The sequence below is a fragment of the Desmodus rotundus genome, chromosome 4 (assembly GCF_022682495.2).
Source record: "Desmodus rotundus isolate HL8 chromosome 4, HLdesRot8A.1, whole genome shotgun sequence".
In the NCBI taxonomy this organism is placed as follows: Eukaryota; Metazoa; Chordata; class Mammalia; order Chiroptera; family Phyllostomidae; genus Desmodus; species Desmodus rotundus.
Window position 1 is genome coordinate 8,313,557 of NC_071390.1, and position 23,625 is coordinate 8,337,181.

General features: G+C 56.3%; 1 protein-coding gene across 1 annotated transcript in view; it reads right to left on the reverse strand.

Annotated features, from left to right (window-relative positions):
- The window catches only part of GRK5 (G protein-coupled receptor kinase 5), a 187,340-nt gene that overhangs the window by 20,268 nt on the left and 143,447 nt on the right, over positions 1 to 23,625 (reverse strand). Inside the window, exon 4 of the mRNA XM_024555551.3 lies at positions 20,694 to 20,771. Within this exon, the coding sequence (XP_024411319.2) occupies positions 20,694 to 20,771 (78 nt within the window). The remainder of the gene's footprint in view (positions 1 to 20,693; positions 20,772 to 23,625) is intronic.

The window sequence follows — 23,625 nt, forward strand, 5'->3', positions numbered from 1 at the left end:
GAGTCGAGATGAACCCCTGCATAGCCTCAAGGTCATGTACAAAAGGGTCTGGAAGGGATGGAAGGGCAAGCGAACAGGACGACACAGCAGCTAGGGGAGGAGGCTCAGCAGCTGTGTGACGTAGCTTTGGCACTGGCCCTGGGGTTCCAGTCCCACATCTGCTGCTTGTGGCTGGGGGCCCTTGGTTTTGGCTGTTCAGCCTCGGTTACCAGGAAGATGACCAGAAACAACAGTTTCTCCCAGAACGTATCGGTGAATGCTTTAGGTCCAGCCTTTGGCCCAGATCCTGGCATGCAGTAGAAAGTGTGCAATAAATGTCACCACTGTCATTTTGTCCTCGGTTAGACTGCCTGGCCTGAACACTTCAAGGTGGAAGGACAGCTCCGCGTTTCTGCGTCCTTCAGAGGAGCAGCAGGCCTCCCACCCAGCCCCTTCCCCCCCTTCCCCCAACCAGGCTCCCTCTACCAGCTGGGCCCCGCGGTGGGTTTTCAGTAAATTACAGGAATAATGGAGAAAGCTGCCAGGAGTGGGCTCGGGAAGGTGGGGCGTAGATGCATCTTTCCCGAAGATGCTGAAATCTGAAAGAGTTGCTTTCTCGTCCCAGCTATCGCCATGTGACCGTGGGGCTGACTGTTCTGCTAAGCCCACTGGGTGGTGTCTGGCATGGTGCCCGTGAGTGAAACCAGTGGCTTATTTCCTATTCCCCACCGTTCTGAATGGCCACATTGCCCCTTCGTTCCCCTCCCAGTTTCTCCTCTCTGCAGGCTCTGCCCTGCCCTGGGCCCTCCCAGCCCCTGGGCAGGGGAGGCCTCAGGTGTGGGGGTTACCACTGCAATAGAAAATGCCACCCATACATACACACAGTGCAGACAACGCCAGCCACATCACACATCTCGGAGTATCTCCCAGAGAGCTGCCGTCGCCAGTCCTGGGTGGGGGTGGCTCCCTCCCCCCTCTGTCCACTCTGCCTGGCTACCCCTCCATCCCTACACTGACAATATAAAGAGACCACAGAAGAGCAACCAGCAGACTGTTGGCTTCTGGGGCTACTTGCTGCTCCTTCTGCAGAAAAGGTGCTCGACAGAGCGGCTGGAGCCCCAAGCTCTGGTCCGACCCCTGCCCTTGGCCATTTCGGGCCCCCATCTTCCCCCCTGTAACAGGAAGGAGCTGCTCCAGGGAGGCCCTACTGGCGCTTCAAGACTTGGAAATTGATGGTCGGGGTTTTTCTGTTTTAGTTTTTGCTTCTAAGACTTGGGGAACTTTCTTGGGAATTCTGGCAGCTGAGTCTATTGGGGATCAGGAACTCCAGAATTTGGGAACAACGGCATATCAAAACAAGCCCTGAGGCCATGGGCAAATTCGCTTCAGGAAGAAAGCTGAGGGGCTGCGGCTGCCTTGTGTGCAGGGCGCGGTGGCTGGCCCAGACCTGGTGCCTGCTGTGTGTTTGTTAGTGAGAGAGGACAATGACCGGGGCCTGGGGGCATCAGCAGAGATCAAACAGACATGCACGTGGGGGGGCCACTGCTTTGTCATCAGACTTCACCCAGGGAGGACATACCCGCACCCACAGGGGCCCAGCCTGGTGCTGGGCAGTGGGAGGAGGGCCGGGACGGCGGGTGGGCTGTTAAAAGGTGAACCCTGTGTGGTCCTCAACCGCAAAGCACTTTTTCTCCAGTAAGACAGACGTGAGACAAGGTGAGATCCCAACAGGAAAGTCCTTTCCCTGTTCTTGGCTGTAAGCGGCAATGTGTGAAATGGGCTGCTTGGAACTCTATGGTTCTCGCACTTTCTTTAACAGCAAGGCTCTTTTCTCCTTGTCCAAATTAAATTTATTTATAGACCCAACGTTTAAAGCCAGCAGAAATAATATAATTGATAACAATGGTGTGCCTTTACTGAGGCCAATCCTGGACAGACACTGAGTGAAATGCCTTCACAGATGAGGAGACCAAGGTGCAGGAAGCTGAGGTCATTTGCCAAAGGTCACCCACGTTGGATGGGCCAAGAATAAGTCTGGTTGGAGGTGGTGGGCTGCCTGGGCCACCTGTGTTCCCCCCCACCTCCCAGGAGGTGTGGTGTGCGCCCCGGGGCCGACCAGGACACCCTGAGGCCCCCTAGCAGAGGCAGGCAGAGCCTGTAGGGGAGATGGCACAGCTCAGGGTGAGGAGCCACTGGGCTTAGATAAGGGGCAGTCTTACCGGGCTGGGGTCATCTGGGAAAGGCTTCTCAGAGGGTGGGGTCAGGCCCTTCCACCTGCAGGCCAGGACAGCCACCTGGGCTGCCTGCTTGGCCACACCACGGCCAGTCTCTGGCACCGGCTGGCGGGACAGCCCAGGGGCCGCTGCCCACCGGTCAAAGCCCTAACGGAGTTAATGAGCAGGTAGTAATGTGTTCACTTTAACCACCACGGGTTTAAACTCAGTCTTTGGCTTGACATGAAGAGATTAAGGGATTCCAATCAAAGCCCCTTTCAAGTGACTCCAGGGGAGGACACCTTTGCTAGAAAGGAGGGAGTAAGAAGCTGCTGGCCAGCGTAAGTCAGAAACTGAACCCTGCCAGGAGGGCAAGGGGGCAGCTGCCCAAAGGGGCATTTCAGGGCCATTCACTGTCAGAATCAGAGGGTGCTTGGCCCTTCCCCTCCGGGACAGGAAGTGAGTTCCAGAGGGAGACAATCAGGCAGGCTCTCCCTGGCCCTCCCGAAATGGGGGTGCCTTGAAGACAGAATTCCATGCTCTCAGATCTCTTTCCAGCAAGCCAGTCCTTCTGGCCCCTGGGGCGTGTGAGGAGGGCTGGGGAAGGGCGGGCTCTGGAGAGCTATGCTGGGCGGCACAGGGCGGGCAGGACGGATGGGCAACATCCTCCTCCGTGTCAAAGATGCGCCCTAATTTCTAACCAAATGGAAAGGGCCTCAGGCCCTTAGCTGTTTACAGAGCAAAAAGAGCTGAAGGTCTCTGATACCCTGGGCCCCGGGCCCCCCTCAGGCCTGCAGGGCTTTGAAGTGACACTGATTTCTTTGGTCACAGACGGTCTTCTCAGGTCGCTCCAGCCTGCAGGCCTTGACCTGAACAGGACAGTGTCAGTTTAGGCACCTCGTTTCCCTTGAAGTGTGTGGAAGTGGGTCTTGGTGGCACGGCTTCTGGACTGGAGGAAGGACGGGGACAGGGTTCCTCTGCTGGAGGCCCCATGAGAACAAATGCCTGGCCTCCTGATGGTCTCACACAGCTGAGGCTAACCAGCTGGCCGACCTTGATGGGACCCAGCTCTGCTGGAAAGTCCGCCCTGATGACAGACAGGAGGAGCCCCAGCTGCCCTGAGGAGGGCTCTGTGGTCAAGTCCTGGGACAGCTTGAGACAGCAAGCCATGCCTGGGGATGTGGCTCGGCATGCCCGCTTCTCCCTCCTGCAGGAAGAAAGGGCTTGTCTTCCTGGAGGAGCTGAGGGCAGCAGGGGCGCCTGTCCTGCCCCTGAAGTCACTTCTGGAACAAGAGAATCTGTACCTCGTCCCCTCTTTGGCTAACTCTCCTTCCTCTCCATTTCCTCTGCCGGAGACAGGGCGGGGGGGTGGGGCACAGTAGAACAGAGATGGCATTAAAGCTTGGGTGTGCTTTATCCCCTGTGTGAGTCTGTGCTTCTGGATAGAAGCCCCCTTCACCCAGAGGGGGAGGAACCTGCTCCCTACCCCCTCCCCTGCCCAGAATGAGAAATTGACCTTGAACCCATCTCCTGCACCAGAGGAACTAGGGGCACATGTGGGTGGAGCCAGGCCTGCTGGCGAGATAGACACAACACAGCGACATATGTGTGTCGGGCTGTAACCTCCTCAGGATCCCGGCTCCTTCTTACCTCCTCCCCTGACGGCCCGGGCCCACTCTGCTCTCCCTGAGACATTTGCCGTGGGTTCTGGACACCGGGCAGCCAGAGATGAGGCTGCACAGGCGTTCTCCTGGGCCCCACTGCGCGCTGAGAAGACCCTTCGTGCCACTTGGCATGTACGTCGGGCAGCCCCTAAGGGGGGTGAAGGGGGCCCGGTGGGCTCTCCACCTTCATGCTCTCTAAGCCCCTCTCCCCCATTTGTCCCCACTCCCCGGTAAGTTCTCAGGTCCGCACTCGGCCAGCACTGCCCATGACCCTACACTGTGACGTGTGGCCTCAGCGAGACCCCTTGTCCTCTGCTCCACCAGATGGAAACCTCCCCAATATTCAGACACAGTCCTGGCGACCAGTGGGGATGCGATGCCCGGGGGCCTCGGGAGGTCTAAAGAGGAGGGAGTGGGGGGTGGGCAGCAGCCTGCTTGGGCAGAAGAGCCAAGGACTAGTTCCGGAGCTGCGTTCACGTACGATGGGTCTGGGGTGAGCCGTGCGTGTGGCCCGGGGCAACTTGCGGGCTAACAGAGATTATCCACAGGAAGGCTAACACCGCCCCAGCACCCCCTTGGTGCTGCAACTGCTCAAAGCCTCACCCCTCCCAGGTCCTAGCTGCAGCTTCTCCAGGGCCTTCTCTGTGCTTAACCTGAAGGAGGACAAGATCTGAGATCTGGGGTATCTCAGGTGCTGAGCATGCCAGAGAAGGAAGGGTAGTGGTGGGGAGGCACGGGCCCAATCTGGGCATGAAGACATGCCTGGGTGCTTTACTCAGTACTCAATCCAGGAATTAGGTGCCCATTACCCACCACACCCAAGGCTCTGCCTCCCTCAGATGCTGCAACACCCACCCTCAGTGGGCTCTGCCTGCACCAGCCTGTTGGCCAGCACGACAGTTCTTCCACAAGGTGGCGCTGTTGAGCCCCTTGCTCCTGTGCTTCACTCACAAGGTAGACCAGCTCCCCAGGCCTCTAAGACCAGGTGCACAAGGGGAATAATGACTCAGTGACTCATCTCAGATGTGCGGAGTGCAGTCTTTGCAATAACAACTGAGGGGGAAAACGAGAGATCCGTTGGGAGGGAGCCCTGGAGAGGGAAAACGAGAGCTGGACCCTGAGAAGCGGGTTGGACATACCCAGGTGGAGGGGACTGCCTGGGCAGAGGCCTGGAGGCTGGCTGAAGCTGCGAGCAGCAGGGTGGCTGCTCAGAGCGGGGCGGACTCCTCTAGACAAAGTTAACGAAGCAGGACCAGCTGACACGTGCTGATACCTCTTGTGAGGCTGGTTCCCACTGGGTGCTGAGAATCAGCCCTGAGGGCGGCACTGCCAGGGCCTGGCCGTCGCCTCCTTTCCCTGGGCACCGTTGTGCCCTCTGCACCGTGACGACTAGCAGGAGGAGGGCACATCATTTCCTGCATCAGCGAGAGACCTTAGGTCTGAGGACCTGGTTCCCAAAGCCTTTCCTGGCCTCAAAGCCTTGTTTCGAGACATCAGGGTGGAAATGGGATGGACTTCATGTGGCTGCGTCCTTGGAGGCACCCAGGGTTGGAGGCACGCACAAGGGGCTCTTCAGGACCACCCCACTCCTCCTCAGCAGCCGTCAATACTCCCGAAGTCAGCAGCCCGGGTGCCCCCTCACAGCCTCTGCTTGTTCGGAGATTCAGGACCATGATGGAGCATCAGGTGGAGATCACAGAGGGCTCTCCTGGGAAGGCCCGTTAGGGCCCAGCTCGGGGGACTCGCGGCACAGATGGGGAGCTGACAGAAAAGGCCACAGAGGGATGGGACCCCTCCACAGCCACACTGCTGGCCCATGGAAGAGCCAGATCACCCGGGGGCTCCGGGATGGGCCTCAGAGTGGGCAGTGGTTCTGAGCTGGAAGGGCTCTAAACTAGGGTCCTGAGCCAGCTCTGGGGGAGGACATAGCGGGCCTCGTTGGCCCTACTCAAACCAGATTGTCCCTACTTCACAGATGTGGACACCCACACTGCAGTCCTGACCCTGGTATCTCTCCCCCCAGCCCCTCCTCTCCATGCCCACCTCACTGCCTGGTTTCAAGAATTCTCTTCTCTCCCTGGACTGGTCAGCAGGCCCCTCACAGGTCTCCGTATCAGTTGCTCTTTCGCTGATGTAATGAACCCTGAGGGAGCTGTCCGGCACCACGCAGCACAGCTGGTCTCCACTGCCAAAGGCCTGGCCCCTGACTCCGTTCCCCACCTGCTGCCCCTCCCTGCCCTCTGCTGGCTGATGCTCGCACGGTACACTCACTGTCCCTGGTCAAGCTCTGGCTCTCCAGCCACTGGGCCCTTGCTTGTTCCCTTGGAAGGAGCCCTTCCTGCCCCATCATGGTAAGTCCAAGTCCCACCCAGTCTTCAGGACCCACTTCCAACACAACCTCATCCAAGACGAGTGTCTGAGCAGGCAGGACCCCCTCCTGCCCCCAGGACAACTGTCCTCGTCACAGTCACTGCCCTTTCCCAAGCACCTACTGTATGTAAAACCCTCAGAGCCTGACAAAGGTTATCTTTTCTCATCCTCTCAGGGTTGGCCTTATTATTAGTATCCCCATTTTATAGATGCAGCAGCGGGCTCAGAAAAGTTAAGTAATTTGCTCAAGGTCACACAGCTAGCATGGGAGAGAAAACCGGATTCAATCCCAGGCAGCCTGGTCAGACGGCCTTATTCCCAAAAATCATCATGTCCTTCAAGACTGCCATAGTCCTTCTCAGACCGTGTGGGGATGTGACTTTGGCTGTGGGGAGCAAGCCCTTCGTGGAGGCCCACGGGGGCTGGGAGTGAGGTTCGGCGGATGCTGCCTGTTTTGGCAACTGCGGTGTGTACAGTGCCTTCAGCGTCCCCCACTCCACACACGCAGGCTAACAGCCAGCACATGCTTCGCTTCAACACACGAAAACACCCCCTGAGGTCTCAGCGCTCATTAGCAGTGGTTCCGCCAGTGAACAAAAGGTCAGCCCAGGGGACTGTCCGCCCTATCTCCAGACGCAAGCACTTAGGCCTTAATGATGTGTGTATTTTCATCTGTGGGCAGCTGACATTCCCACGTAAGCTATTCGCAATTTCCCAGTGTGGAGAGACTGGGCTTTCAGGAAAGGCTGAGCAGGGGAGAGGCGACGCACTCTGGAAGAAAGAGGCGCCAGGGTTTCTTCCCCTTCCTTCCAAACAAGGGGCTGCCTAGGGGTCTGCCATTCTGCTTGCACCGGGATGGAGGCAGCTATTTCTCCGGGGCGGCACCCCCATGTCCCTCCCAGGACAGGAATAGGGGAGGGGCACTCCCACAACTACACCCCCACCACCCACTGACCCTGCATGAGGGGACCCGAGCCAGTGGCGGGAGGCTCTGCACGCAGAGCTGCCAGGGCCTGGCTGTGGGTGAGGGCGGGGGTGGGAACCAGGCTCCAGCTGTGTGCACCCGACAGTCACTGGCCCCTTGACATGTGCCTTCTCACAGCTCTCTACTTCTGCTGACCCCCTGAACGATGCTGCACAGATGTCCCAGGGTCACAGACGTGGAGACTGAGCCTCGGCAGGCTCTCCGAAGGGAAGGCATGTCATTTGCTCCTGACCCATCAGCACCCAGCATGGCGCTAGGATGTTGGCTCGCGCTCCCCATGTGGCCCCACAGACAGAGAGGAGATGGTGGACCCGAGATCCAAATCCAGGCCAGCCTGGCTCCCAACCTGTAACCTCTCCACCCCGCTTCGCTGAAATGAGCTGACAATGTTCCTGGGACGTAGTAGGTGTTCGGTATGTTTGTGGAATAAGGGTGTGCTCATATGCACACTCACAGCAGGAGAGAGGGAGGTGGTGAACTAGGAGGCCTGTCCATCAGGAGCACCTTCATAAGGTCATCTGGTCTACCCCCTGCCTGTGTGACCACTGGGGCAATCGGAGTTCTCGGGGATTTTCTTAGTTATAGCTGGTTGGGGTGCCCATCTCAGGCAGGAACTGTGCACTGGAGACTTGGGGGTGGCCAGCTCGGGGAGAACCTAGAGCTGACCTTGGGCGAGGCATCCTGGTGCCAGAGGTTCCTCCGCCCAGATACAGCCGTGCCTCTCACAGTTTCACTTAATCACACCCCTACCCTTCCAATAAATCCCTCCTTTGTTTGAGCAACTGGATTAAGTGTCTGCCACTTGCTGCCAAGAATCCAGACTAATTCACCATCTGTAAAATCAGGAGTTGGGCCAGGTGACTAGGAGGACCCTCTAAACACTACCCAAGCTGGGCTTCTCCTCCCCTAGATTTCCTTTCCCCACACTCAGGGTGGCTGGTTCTGAGTTCCATGAACTAACTCAGCCCAGCTCCCCCGGCCCCAGGGACAGCAACTGGGTGAAGAACACAGGGCCGTTCCGACCCTAAATACCGGCTGGAAATGAAACCTGCTCGTACAATCAGAACCGGGAGACAAAGGAGAATTGCTGAGCAGGAGTCTCGGAAGGCATTTCCTCACTCAAGGGCTGACTTGAGGTCTGCCTGACAGGAAGAAAAAGCTCTAGTCTTCCACCTTCTTAATCAAAACCTTCAGTGCCATGTGGCAAAGCCACCGCCGCGCCGTGTCCGTCTGGGCCAGTTCCTCTGTCTGTATGTGGCCAGGCAGCAGACACAAGCCCCAAACGAGAACAGGACCAAAGGGAAAAGGCAGGGTTTTGGGTTCCTGGTCACTGGGGAAACACAAATCAGCCCAGCCAGATGCTCATGGGGGACGTGGCATGGGGTCACCATCCCCTCCACTCGGGGCCTGATGTCTATATACTGCAGCTCTAGGATGAAGCACCCCAACTCCTCCCCAGTGTCTGCACGGTCAGCCTGGCGGGTAGGCTGCTCTGCCAAGCACTGCGCCTGACTCAGCCCCATTGGGCAGGGATACACGGCTGGACTAGAAGCTGGTGGCCGGAGGGCCTTGGGGTAGAAGCCAGAAAAATGTCAAATGCCCCCCTCAGAAACTCACCATGCCCCTTGTAAGTCCTAAGGGAAGGTGCTGTTCCTTGCTTCCCTCTGGGGTGCACAGTCTCCAACAGAAGTGACACCCCAAAGCAGAGGAAGCTTAAGGTTTTTTAGGACCCTTGGCCTGCAGCCCTGGGAAAGGCAGAGTTCTAGGTGGGAGAAGCCACGTGTCACTGGGAAGCACTTCCGGTGCAGTGAGCTCTCCCAGGAAAAGGGCCTTGATGTCCAAGCTCCCATCATTGTTAGCGTTTCTTTGCCCACTCTCAGGAAACACTCACTTGTGTGCCTAATGTTCTGTTCTTCTTCTTAAAGAACACACTCCCCAAGTTACCTAAGCTTCAGCCCCCACAAACCTGCATCTTCCCTCATCTCCAATAGCACTCAGTCTCCAAAGGGCCCTTCTCCAGAGGGACACCCAGGAGCCTCCCTCCTGGCCGACTGCCATCAAACCTTCGGGAGCCTGACTGGCACCTTGATCTTTCTGCAACGAATAGCCAGAGACTGGCTATTCCACGAGGCTCACGGGCTCTCTGGGGCTTCTCATGGGGGCGGGGGAAGGTGAGAAAGGCTGATGCCCTGACACTGTGTTGGGGGTGGTGTTGGGGGTGGTCCCGGGGCCTCTGTAAGCCCCACAATCCCATTACAAAGTAGATACACACCACCACCGGGCAATCTCCCTAACTCTGGGCAGCAATCTCATGCACCAATTTGGGGGTGTCCCTGGGGATAGCTGCTTACTCTGCCAGGCCAGGAAGACCGTGTAAGGCCCAGGAGCTGTCTCTACCTGTGGGGCTGCAGGGGGCGCTTCTGCTGTGGCCAGGCAGAAGGCCAGGAGCCCGTCGCTTCTCCAGCTGTGGTCGGGCTGATCCAGTCCGCCAGCCACACAGGTCCCCTGAGTGTCCAGGTCATGAGCTCCACCCCAGGGACCTCATGGACCCGCTCACTTGGCCAGTGGCAGGAGTTTAAGGCTGATGGGGGCTGAAGGAGCCTGAGCGTGGTGGCCCCCGGGAGGGACACCACAGAGAGGTGTCCACATTGGACACAGAGAATTTGGCTGGGTAGCGAGAAGGACCCTCCTTCCTTCAGCCCTTGGTGCTTGCACACTGGGAAGTACTCTGAGGAGGCCTGTGGCAGACTGACACTTCTCTGGGCAAATTTAAGGCGGCAGGGTTTACAATGGCTCTGAGGACCCCGAACACACTGCGGGCTCACAGACATCACAGAGTCGGGGTTCGTGAGGCCAGAAGACCTGAGCGAGGGGTTCCAGCCCTTCCCCGTGGTGCCGCTGCTGACTGGCCACCCTAGGTTGCAAGGTGTCCCGGTCCCAGGGTCAGCAGGGTGGAGGACACAGACCTTAAGAAATAACCAAAACCCCTTCAAGAAAGGAAAGGCAATTTGGGGCTTCAAGGGTCTTAACCCATATTTCCTTTGCTGTTCAAGTGGCTTCGCAGCAATCAGGATGAAGGATTTTTAGGGGTCAGGAAGTGAGAGGATGTTTTCAAACACTGGCAGAATTTAGCAAGGGGCCCGGAGGGCTGGGCAACTTTAATGAGAAAGAAAGGAAAACACACAAGCAACCCTGACCCAGACCTTGACTCTTTACGTCAAAAGCAAAAACTGATAATTAACAAAATGAAACGTGCCTGGAGATGGAGTGGGAGGCCAGCCGGACTCCGTCAATTCAGTAATTCCCGGTCACGACCCACGGGCCCACAGAGCACTGGGGGGGATGGCGTGCTGTTACACAGGCCGGGGCTGCTCTCGGGGACCTGGGGAGGTGGGTTTTTTCCTGGCAAGGGGCTTGAATGCCGCTCTCCTCTGAGTCGGCACAGCCCCACGCAGGTAGTTCTCGAGTGGAGCTCAGATCCGAAGGGCTGGGGTGCAGGGTCCTCAAGGCGGGGAGCGCCCCTCATTCCTTGTGCGTGAGAGGCAGGGCACGGCGAGCCGCCTTTCCATCTTCCAGGACACCCTTTCATCCCACGGCTTCCAAGGCTGCTTCACTTGAAACTGTGTTGGAAATATCTTGGCCTTGGAAGATTTTTCTCCAGTGAGGATTTCATTCCATGGGGCTTGGGAGTGAAGGAGGGGCAGGAATCTCCTAAGATCCAGGGAATGCAACTGACTACCCATCCCCATGAAGTCATTTCTCTGCCCAAGGCCCACCTGCCAGGCCACACAGTGAGGCGGCCCAGCACAGGCCCCACAGAGACCACCCCACTGCCCACCCAGGGCAGAGCTTGGGGGTAGGGGGTGTCCCCAGGAAGCCTCCTGCTGACTCCTCTGTCTCCGGCCACTGTGAGGAGAGGAACTCTGGGCAGGAAATATTATACACACATGGGAACAGGGGTCAGAGTCAGAGCTGGCTTGGCCAGCATCAAAGGAACATCCAATTTTCTGACCTGGAAGGTCACGAGAAAGGAAAAGGGACCCAGACGGGCACACTCAGGCCTGCTGTGAGGAGTCCCAGCTGGCGCATCGGTCTCAAAAACATTAGGAGCTGAAAAAACATCAGGCTTCAGGCAAAGAGAATTTGTTTTCCAGGAAAGGTTGGGGAGAAAATTAAGTATGTCACTTGAAAGACAATTACATGGTCGCTTAACATGCTGTGTGGGGAGACGGTGAGAGGAGCAGATGCTAGGGACAGAGTGGACATTGGTGCCCAGGTTCAGGGCTAGGAGGTGGACGGGGCCAGGAGGGACCACCCGCACGTACGTCCTCAGTTCGGCCCACCTGCCCTCTTGGGTGTACTCGTCCGTGAAGCACCAGGGAGGCCGATCTGATTAACGTTTGAAAAGACAGTGCTGTGTTTGGCACAGAGTAAGATCTGGTCCCGGGTCCACAGGTTTTATCGCTGTCAAGAGGTGCTTGGAGTGAGAGGGGCCTCCCAGACAGCATCTGGCCCACCTACCTCCTCACCCTGCCCAGCGCCCAAGGAGAGGAGGCACCTGGCTGTGAGGGGCATGGGCAGAGGACAGGCCAGGATTTGGCGCCCCACACTGGCCCCAGCTGGGTGTTCTTGGGCAATTACTTAATCTCTTTGAGCCCCCATTTCTTACCATTTCAGCTGGCTGTTATGAGAATCCAGTTAAACGTAAAACAAGAAGTTCAAGGCACACAATAGTTGCTCAGTAAATGCTAGCTCTCTCCTGTCTTACCCCAGGAAATCTAGTGAGCCCAAATGTGGCCTTATTTGTCTTGATTTCCTCTCTCTGCTGTTCCCAAAAATGGAAGAGAAAGAGGCCCAGCGCCTGCCCCTCCCCCAACGTGGCTTGAGAAAACTCCAGGAACACAGTCCCTTTCTCAAGTTTTCTTTTCAATCCCCCTCCACCCTGGAGTCTTCTTGCAGTGCTGGGGCAGGAAGTGGGAAAAGCCAGGGTGCAGGGCTGGGCTGGCCCAGCTGCCCCTCCTGTCCTGCTCAGGAAGGGCTCAGGTGAAGGGGGACTCCAAGCTCGCCAACTTCATTGACAACAAGATGGAAAAGCTGTTCTGGGTGCTGGGGCCTCAGACCCCACAGAGGACGGGGCATGCACTTGGAACAGAGGGATTTATTTGCCTGAGCCGCTCATGTTCGGTGCCCTAGGTTGCCCTGGAAACCAACTTGGTCAGATAGCTCCCCCAAGGTCACAGACCCCAGAAAGGGAGGTCAAGGGACAGCCTGACTCCTGGTCCAGTGTTCTTGGCTCTAGGTCACACTGTCTTCCAACAAGCCATCATTTCTAAAATGCATCATGGCTGGGAAGGAGATAGGTAGCCCAGCATTTTCCAAAGATGATGAGGTGGTCTTTTGAAGCACAGGGACACAATTAAATAATATTGAATCGCTCAGGGAAAAAGGCAGGCCCTTTTGAATTCTTCAAGTCTCCCAGCCTCCAGAAGACAGTCGCAGTGTGGAGCTACCATCTTGCTGACGTGTCTCTCATTCTCGCTAACCCCCCTTCAAACAGAGAGAGGAGGCTTCAGGCTCAGAGCCTTAGGCAGGCAAAAGAGTATCTAGCTAGAATTCAGTATCAATTTTTCCAGTCACCCTTACGTGTGACAAATCAATACTGGTTTTCCAGATGTGTTCCTGATACCCAGTTTCCTTTTCAAACTCATTTCATGTTCAGTTAAAAGACGGGTTGATCGAAAGAAAAGTGTTACACAAATCATCGTAAGGGTGGTGTGCAGTTACAGCAAAGGCTTCACTGTGAAGGTGTCTTGAGAGTGACTGATGGCCACGAGCCCCTGAGAACACCGTTGTCACCGTCCCCGTGCGCAGAGGGGCAGGCTGGGGCTCCAAGGATGCACAGCCGGGGAGTGGCAGAACTGGGCTGCCATGTGAAGCTGAGGACAAGGACTGAAGCTGCTGACTGCCCCAGAGGCCCTGGAATTGCCCCCCGCTGAGAAGCCGGCCTACCTGGGCATCTCAGACCCTATGCCACTACCGGGGTGAGGACAGGGATGGACCAGTGAAGCTACGCTGTGTGCGGGAGCCTGAAGAAAGGGGACTTCAGAGTAATTATTATTTCCTTTCATTCAAACTCTTTACTTTTTAAAAGGTGGATGTTTTCCGGAGAGCCAAACAAGCACTAGGAGTAAATTTCTTTTGTGCAGGAACTTGGGCTGATGGGTAATTTCTCCTGAAGAAGAAGAAGAACAGACTTCCCCGCCTTCCCCGATCATTGTTGCAGAAACGAAGAGGCGTGCGTCCATGGAAGGCCCAGAGAACAATATCCTGCCAAGGGACCTCTAGCAAGAAATGCTCTCCAGGGGCTGCCTGCCTGGTGCACTGCTGGCGCCCCACCCAGAACAGGGGCTTTGCATCAGAAGCCTGCTCCAAAACACCTGTCCAGGTCACCATAGAAGAAACCCATGCAGGGCCTGTCGGCAGTGCCCTCCACCAGGTCTGAGCTGCCCTGGGCTCCGCTGGTACCACCTGCCAGGCCACAGGGATGGGGTGGGGCAGCTTAAAGCTGGAGACCTGGCTCAGCTGCTCCTGGGCCTAAATAAAATGAACCATGGCAACAAAGCAGCCAAGAGATGATTCCCAGGGGCGGCACTGAAGCCTGCTGTCACGATTCTAAAGCAGCCTCTTCCCTTCCCTAACCTTGGTTGCCTGATCTGTGAAATGGCTACACTGATGCCCATCTTGAGGAGTTGCTGGGACGATGGAAGAGCAGGTGTGGGAGACGCCACGGCAGTGCTGGACAGAGGGCCCCCAAAACATCGTCATGTCAACGAGGAGAAGGGCTGGAATGATCCTGAAGGACCAGGTCTGGCCCAACTATTTCCAGTGGGCGACTGGGCTGCGGTTCTCCAGAGGAAGACAGATTCAGGGGCCTAATGTGCTCTACGGTTTGTTTACCTTGTCCCCATACACACCTTGTTCCCCCTGCCCCCAGCTGAGGCCGTCTTACAAGGACAGATAAGACCAAATAAAAACAAGTCACAAAAATGAATCTGAGATCCTTAAAAACTTAAAATCTTTATGCTTCAAAGGATACCATCAACAAAGAAAAAAGACAACCCATAGGATGGAAGAAAACAGTTGCAAATCATATATATCTGATAAGGAATCTGTACCCAGAACATACAAAGAACTCTAAAAATTCAACGTTAAGAAGATTAAAAAAGTCCAATTTAAAAATGGGCGAAGAATTTGAATAGACAGTTCTCCAAGGAAGACATACAAATGGCCAACAAGCACATGAAAAGGTGCTCGACATCATCGGTCGTTAGGGAAATGCGAATCAAAACCACAAGCTAGCGCTTCACACCCACCAGGATGGGTACGGTGGCAAAGACAGAAGATGCCAAGCGCCGAGGAGGCGGCAGAGAGATCGGACCCTTCACACACTGTGGGTGGGCACGTCCAACGGCGCTGCCCCTTTGAACGGTCTGGCGGGTCCCCAAAAGATTAAATATCGTTGCCACGTGACCCTCGGTCCCACCCCTAAGTATGTCCCCAGCAGAAACGAAAATACGTCCACACAAACACTCGTACATCAACGTTCACAGCGGCATTTTTCCCAACAGCCAAAAAGTGGGACCAGCCCGCGTATCTGTCAGTTGACGAGAAGACATAGTGTGGTTTATCCGAACGACGGAAGATTATTTGGCCACACGGAGGAACAAAGCACTGATACAGGCGACGGCACAGATGGACCCTGCGGACGGGCTCAGTGAAATGCGTAGTCGCCCAAGTCCACGCACGGTGCGATTCTGTTTGTATGCAATGTCCGCGACAGGCACACCCATAGAAGCAGGAGGAGATGAGTGTTTGCCGGGGCTGGCGGGAGAGGGGAGCGGAGGGCAGCTGCTGATGGGCGCAGGGTTCCTACTGGGGGCGATGAAATGTCCTGGAATCAGATAACGGTGGTAGCCACACCATGCCGAATATTTCACAAACCATTGAACTGTAAAGGGTGATGTTTTATGGTATGTGAATTATCTTTCCACAAAGCTGTGTGTTAAAAATGAAGTCTGTAGTGATGGATGATTACAGTATCTAACACTGTTTTCAGGATCTCATTATTATTGTCAGTAATTTCCCAACTCAGAGCAACCCTGCCCCTGCACCCCTGTAGCCGGTATCACTTCTGATCCGCAGGTACCTGGCAGGGGAGCGCCCAGATCTCTATAGAGCCCAGCACACACCTGCTTCTGTCAGGGGCCCCTGGGCAGGCAGCCTCTCAGAGCTGATGAGCCTGACACTGTCTCGAAGACGCGCCACACTCACAGCCATCTCACCAGCCCCGAGACTCCGAGAGCAGCCTGCCACACGGACAGTGTTTTCAGCCTGGGGGGGTGAGAACACAGGGAGGAGGCGACACTGAGTGTGCCCCCCCAAACCCCCCAGCCTCCCTCGTTAGCCAATGGACTGGGAGAGGAAGTGACGTGTCACTCCGGGCCAAGCCTCATGTGCCTCTGTCACCCTTCTCCTCCCCTTTGGTGGTGACAGTGGGACAACAGCTTCAAGATGGTGGAGCCACAGTGGCAGCCAGGACCCCGGGTCATTGTCACCCAGGAGAGCTGACAACCCAAGCAGATTGTGCATAAGAAAGAAAGACATCTCCATCGTGGGAAGGCCCTGAGATCTGGGTCTGTTTGTTGCAGCTGCTAAGCATCGATCATCCTGACTAATGCGTTGCCTTTTAATTTTTTTTAATCCTCACCCAAGGACATTTCTCTACTGCTCTCAGAGAAAGAGGAAGGGAGAGAAAAAAAACATCGATGTGAGAGAGAATCATTGATGGGTTGCCTCCTGTACACGTCTGGACTGGGAATCAAACCCGCAACCTAGATATGTGCCCTGGCCGGGAACTGAACCCACAACCTTTTGGTTATGGGACAGGGCTCCAACTAACTGAGCCGCACTGGCCAGGGCTGACTAATGCATTGCCTTTTAATGAGTCCGGCCTCACTGGCCAGCCCTCCATGGCTGCGGGCCCTCCAGACCCCTCCTTGGCCTCTCGCAAACCCACAGCGGGCGTTCACGTCTGAATGGTTTCCTCATTCAACAGACTGGTTTTGAAAGCACAGACGAGGGAGGGGACCATCAGATGACAGCCATGCTGAGTGAGTGTCTAAGATGACACTTGCTCCTGGGCTCTGTCCTTGCTGGTATGTGTGAACCCCGCCACTGTGCCGCTCACACAACAGATGAGCAGCCTGAGGCACGGAGAGGTTAAGCAACTTTCCCAAGGCCACACAGCTCAAAGAGGCCCAGTCTGGCCTCCAACCCACATCCACCTGGTTCTAAAACGTACCTTCTCACAGCACTCTGCTGCCTATGAGTCAGATCACCAACAGCTTTCCACCCATTCCGAAGCCCACCCCGGCCCCCAGAGCAGAGCCAGCCACATATGGGTAACTGATGCAGGACCCTGGTCAGTGTCCGAGGAGGGGACTTTGGGTTTGAAGGGCATCACCCCTCAGGGGTCGAGAATTCGGCTCTGGGCCAGGACTCGAGCTAGGACTTTGAAAGGGGACTTTCCAGCCAGACTCCCAGCAAACCACCAAGTCAGGCACTGGGAGACGCAAGCCGGCCAAGTGTCGGCTCCCCAGAAAGAGACAGGAGGCAGGAGACGATGAGGGCCCAAGGCAGAAGCTCCGCTGCGTCAATCAAACCACCTGGCGATGAATGAGAGCTACATGCCAACCCTGTGCAGGGGCCGGGGGCCCCAGAGAGGGCAGCTGCCGTCCTCTCCACCCAGTGAGCTAGCAACCCTCCCAACTACGGCAATGTCCCTGTCCCACGTGACCGGTCCTTCCTGGGCCCCTGCACCCACTCGGTGACCATCCCTACGCTCCTGCGGCAGGTCCCTGGGTGGTCTCCTGCCTCCAGTGTCTCCCCCTCTCCTTTCTCCTCCGCCTAAACTGCACATGGCATGCGGAGCCCTAGTGGCTCCCACTGCCCTTGGTGTGGTGTCAAAGTCCCTGACGTGGTTTTCCAGGCTCTGCTGCCCAGAGGGCCCCACCCCCAACCTTTGTCTCCCACACAACTGATCACCCTGCACCCGTCCCACCTCTGTACCGGGTTTCTCAGCCTCATCACTGCTGCCATTTGGGGCGGATCACTCTTTGCTGTGGGGCCACCCATGCATTACAGGGTGTTTAGCAGTGTCCCTGGCCTATGTCCATTAGATGTCAGTAGTACATCCTCCCAGATGTGTCAATCAAAAATATCTCCTGACACTGCCAGATGGGACATCCCCTGGCGGGGGTGGGGTCAGGGGGGATGGCCCAGGTGAGAACTCTAACCTTTGCTCATGAGAGGCCCTTCTCCTTTCCTTTCATTTGTACCTGGCTTCCTCCTCCTCTTCCGCATCATCTAAAGATTGGATCCAGCCACCTCACCTCCAAGAAGCCTCCCTGGCTCACCAGCCCAGGCTGGTCTAGGAACAGCTTCTCACGAGCCCGTCCCCCACCTCCCTCTGCACAGTCCCATGCTGGCGCCAGCCACACTGCGTTCAACTGACCGGTCCATATGCACCACCCAGGGCGGGATCCTCAGGACCTGCCACCAAAACACGCAAGCGCTGACCATCTGGACCAGAGCATCGCTCTCAGAAACCACCCAGGCGGGAGTGAAGGCCTCCAACCAGAGGCAGGGAGGCTCTGTGCAGCGGGGGCGTCAGGCCCAGCAGGGACACAGAGAGACAGAGACAGTGTAGGGGCCACACCTGCAGATGAAGGGCCTCGCAGGGAACAGCCTGAACAAAGACGACGAGGTGCAGACGTCAAGGTGAGGTGGTGAAAGGGCATGGCGGAGCCTGGGGTCGGGGGCTGTGGGAGGTCATGGGAGGAGGGACGTGGAGCCGAAGGAGGCCCGTTGGAAGACCCCAGGATGTGTGCTGCAGCCCAAGACGTATTCCGCAGGATATGAAGTTTGAAAAGGAGAAAAGGTTTTGTGGTCACGTAAGTCCAGGAAGTGTCTTGTTCGCAGCTGAACAGAACTCTTCATCGCAGGCCCTCTCAGAGCCTTTCACGAGCTCCCATGCTGGGCGAGTCTTCAGGTGGGGTGAGGGGCGGGCGGCGTGCAGTATTCCATGTAGGATTGACTACTCAGGGTTTTTTTTTTTTCTTCTTCTCAAATACCAGTTTTCTAGGGTCTGCCCTTTGGAAAATGGCTCCTGGAGCTGAGACACCTAAGCTGCATCTTGAGAAGGCCCAAGGTACGGACAATCTGGGCTTGGGGACATGGCTCTGGGAGTTGTCCCAAGGCCTCAGCCAATGCTGGGGCCTCGGCCACTAGCTCAGCCCCTCTCCCAGCCCCTTGCTCCCTAGCACCTGGGGCGTTTGCAGGACTGAGAAGTAAAACAGGCTCCTGAGAGCTCGGCCACAGGAAGGGCTGGGAAGGCAGTGCCAAATTTATTGTAGGAAAACAGTTGGCCCATGGGACCGCTTCGACCACCTCCCCTAGGCCCCTGGGCCATAACACGGTGTGGTTTAAATTTTAAAAACTGAGGAGCACTTCAGAAAAAAATGTTGGCAGTCTCCGAAGCACTTGTAAAACTGTCTGAGCTGACGGGGAGGCTGGGCCCCTCCTCTCCCTCCTCCCAGACTGCTGAGCAGGAGCACAGAGGTCTGGAGGGCCCAGGCTGGGGGTCTGGGAGCAGACTTCTGACATGGTGGGACGAGGCAGGGAGAGAGGGCAGCAGCCTCACCGCAGCACCGGGACAGGCAGACAGAGAAGTGAGGCTGGGCAAAGAACCACTTCATCCTCGTGGATATCAGCCAGGCTGGCAGACTCGCAGGGAGGGGGCAGTGAGGGCAGCGAGGGGGCAGAGGACCATAGGGGACACAGGTCTCCTGGGTCACCCCAAGCGGGGCTCAGTCCCAGCTGTGTGACTTGGGACAGTGACAGTCCCTCCCGAGCCTCCCTGTCCTTGCCTGCATGGTGGAGGCAACAGAATCCCATCAGGTGGTAACACAAGGACTAAGTGAGACGGCGCCAGCACACAGTGGGTCCTCAATTCATGATAGTGGCCGTTATCCGGAGGGGACCCAAGCAGGTGGGCAGCCCTGAAGGGGCATGGATGCAGAGCTGGGTGGACAATGCCAAGCCACTGTGGAAACTGCCTTTGCCGAGGGCGGCCGAAGTTTCACTAGCTATGCCCCTCCTGTAGCAGGCTCCTCCCTCCCAGGCAGCACGCTGCGGCCTGTGAGCAGGGCTATCTGTCTCTCATCTCTTAGAGGCTACAAGCATCACAAGGGCATCTAGGCAGCGTCTAGCTCCCTGTAGGAGCTCAGCCAGAGAGCTGTCATTCTTAGCCCCCTGCGGTGCAGGGGCTACTGTGGATTTAAACCCCCGTGTCATGTGGATGCCTTCATAAGGGGTTGCAGGCTTTCAGCAGCCCAGCTGTTGCTGGAGGAGCTGCTGCATGTGACCTGGATTCCTTCTGTCCACAAGCCCACCTGCTTCCTGGGCTGAAGTCCACCTGTGTAACTGCAGCACCGGTTTCAATGCCTCCTGCCTTAGCGCACTTGCCAATGGACACAGGCCACGGGGGTTGGCAGGGCCTTTTGAGTCAAGCTAATTAAAGATCAACTGATTAATACTCTTAGGTGGGTCGGGAGCTGCCTTTCTTCAGGGGCTAAACATCACCTCCTGGGAGTCTCTATGTCTCACTGGCAACACATGTCTCTCCCTGATGGCCCACAGGGGTGCGGGACACACGCAAAGCTGTTCGAAGGCAGGCCTCATCTTAAGTGTTCTGGGCCTCCAGGACGTGGGCCAGGCAGGGAGGGCCATTTTTAAGAAAGGGAAACTGAGGCCTAGTGCGGGAGCATGGCTGTGTGGGTAGAAGAGCTGGGATTAGAATCCTAGGCTCCCAGGCCAGGCTCTGTGACATGGATGGAAAACACATTTATCTGTCAAGGTGGGGTAAGAAGACACAAGTTCCAGGGAAGCAAGGCCACCAGGACCCTGGAGACAGGAGTGGGGCGGGGGTGGAAAGGGCAGTGTTGCTGCCTCTCTTCCTTCAGCCACAAGGGGGTGCTCCTGAGGTGGGGTCAGGGTGGCCCCTCACCCTCAGTAAACTCCAGAACCTACTTCAGAACCCTCTGCATTCTGTTATGTGTTCTACTGGCACTGCCTCTGCCGACACAGCCTTGGCCACCCTCTTTCCCTCCCATCACCCCCGACCCCTTCTGTGTCACACCAATCCCGCACAACCACCCCTGCTGGCCGGGCCTGGACCACCCATCTCAGCCCTGCCAGGCATGGGCATTCTGGGGAGGATGAGAATTCTGGATCTCTGGAGACCGATGGCAGCCACCAGCCCGGCGCTTCCCAGCTGCCCGCACAGCTGGGCACAGTTCTGGGAGCCCATATTCCTGTGTCAGGCCTCCCACTCCTCCTTCTGGGGCCTGGGGGGCCTCTTACCTTTGGGGTGAGGTACTTGGTCATAATTTCCTTCCCTTTTTCTCCCAGTTTTTCATCTGGAGTAACTTCATATTCTGCCTAAAAGAGAAGAAGGACATGAACAATAAAATATTTGCTTATAAGTTCCTTATAATTGCAGAACTTTCGAGGTCCCTGGAGATGACACCCTGGGGGTAACCTGACCAATCCCCTCCTCCTACAGGGCAGGGCTCTGAGGCCCAGAGCAGGCAGAAGACCTGACACCCTATCCATCCCACTCTGTACCTTTGTGACCGTGTGCTTAGGACAGTGTCTTTCCTTCTGGCTGCCCATCAGAATCCCTGGGGAGCAAACGCGGGTGCTCAGGCCCACCCCGCCCCACACCAGGTCAGACCTTCTGGCGACGAGGGCTGGGCATCCAGGTTGAGATGCCAGGAAGTTGGGGCTCAGATGCCAGGAAGCTGGGGCTGAGAACCACCAGCATAGATAAATCAAAGGAAGTCACTGGAAAATAACAAGCCGCCAAACTGGAAGGCCCACCCCCGAGAGGCTGCCTTAGGTCAAGCAGGTTACAAGCTGCCTGACCTTAGACAATTTCCTTAACCTCTGTAAAACCCACAGGGAGAGAGTGCTGCCTTGCAGGGTGACTGTGCAGCCAGAACGTATTAAAGCTCTTAGCCCAGAGCGCAGCCAGAACGTATTAAAGCTCTTAGCCCAGAGCGGGGCACGTATAAATACTCAATTAACAGTTGCCACACTGATTACCTTGTTATTATCACACCTTGCAAGAGAAAACAACCATATGGATGTCTCACCTCTTGCAGCTTTTTAGCTCACAAAGTGAACGTAGGGATTTTTCAGATGCTCTTGTCTGAACCTCAAAAGAGCCCAGGTGGTGATGTGGGAGGGTGGCAGGAGCCCCCATCACACCCCCTCATCTGCATGTGGAGAGCAGGGTAGGGTTCTCTGAGGGGAAGTGGCAGGGCTGGGACTCAGACTGCCAAGCCCGAGCTCTTTCTCAACAACACCGAGGAATTTGGGATTCCAGATTGCAGACTGAGCCAGCGGGACCTGGCTCTAAAGAAGTGAGGCCTCGGGAAGGAGGGCCTTTCCATTTTCCTGACCCAAGAGGGGCCCCTTCACTAACACCTGGTGCCCTTGCCAAGTGCAGGAAAGACCTGGACTTAAGAAGAAGCCTGGGTAAGCTCGCCTTTCTCATTTCCACAAGGGAACTTCAACATCCACCACTCAAGGATGTGTCAGTCTCGGTCCAAATGTATAGCTATTTCAAAAGAAATGACATCAGCACAGAGCGACCGAAACGCCTTCCTCTTCTGTCTCACTGTCGAGTTAGATGCCCCACTCCTTCGGCTTGGTTCAAGGCAACCTCTCAACTCAGTGCCAGGGGCCAGTTTGTCCCCAGGCCGTCCTGTAAGACCCTCCTGGAAAAGGGGAAGCACAGGCGGCACTTGGAATGCCCACAGAGGCAGCCGGGCATGTTTCCATCGAAAGCGAGTGGGTTTCCTTTTATTACCATTTCTCTTCTAATGCAGAATCAAGACACCACGGCTTTCCGCAGGGAAGAAACACTGACACCACGGCCATCTGAATCACAGGACTATGGGATGGTGGTTCGGGAAGGAACCCCACCACTCACTGCACAGAGCCGGACACCGCGGCTCAGGGAAGCAAAGGACTGGCCTAAGGTCACACAGCCAGTCGTAGCAGAGCCAGCATGGAAGCCAGGCCTCTTGACCTCCGCTGGGTCCCCCCTCTGCTCCTCTCTCTCAAAGGCCAGCGCCTCCTCACCATCAGGATGAGCTCGGTGGGAACCGTCACTTCTCGATGGTTTGATTAGATTAATGATGTCTGGAGACCATTTAAGGAGAGAAGGTAGCTCTTTCTTCCTGCTGTTTTCTCCCTCTCTGCTCTCCAGTTATCCCCCAAAACCGATACACACGAGAGCACACACCTCCACACCATATGGAGTAGATTAGAGACTCGCCCTGCAAGGCAGGTATTATGATTCCCAATTTACAGAGAGAAACAGAAGCTCTCAGAAGCCAAATACAACCAGTTCAAACCCAGCAGAGCTAGCAGGCGACAGGGCCAGAGGCCGAGGCTACAGCACAATTGACCACCCTTTCTCCAGAGTGAGGAGAGAAGTACCCAGTGTCTGCTGCCCTGGACATCCCGCCTAGTGGTCTGGCACCCTGGGAATTTACCCAGACTGCTTTGCAAGGCCAAGACCACCTCTTGGGATAACTCAATCCCATGTAGAACCGTGGATTTGCACTGTCCCAAAATATATCTGTGAAGGCAGCTCTATTTAACCAAATGGAGGCCTGAGACTCACTAATCAGCCTCAATAGCCAGCTGAAAATATTATTGCTCTGGGTATTAAAACCCAGGTTAAAAGAAAATACCATCACTTTCAGGTCAGCTGCCTCCCAGCAGAGGCCCGGCTGGTGGCTGGGCGCCACAGTTCCACAGGGAGGCAGCCGGGAGCACGCGGGGACAGGCACCCCGGCCGGGATCAAAAGGCCTTTCTTTGAGAGTCCACATCAGGTCACTGCCACTTGAAGAACACTTGTGTTGGGAGGCAGAAAACCAACAGATGGCTTCCAACCGGGCTTTCCACACTGATTAAGTCACCGGGAGTGACAGGCCATGTCTCCACAGTGTCCCCCCCATGAGGGGCTCACAGGAGACATGTCCTGAGAGGCCACCTGCACAGAGGAGACATGAGGGCAGCTCAGCGGGGTGGGCAGATCACACTGCCCGACGCAGGGGACCACCCGGAAACCCACTGCCAGGGCAACACCCTCGCCCAGGTCGCGGGCAAAAGCTGCTGAGATCAGCTTCAACCAGAAAACATGAGCAGCAAAGAAGAGGCTGGGCCACCAGCCTAGGATATCACAATTAGAGCCGGCTTGGGAAATGGTGGCCACCC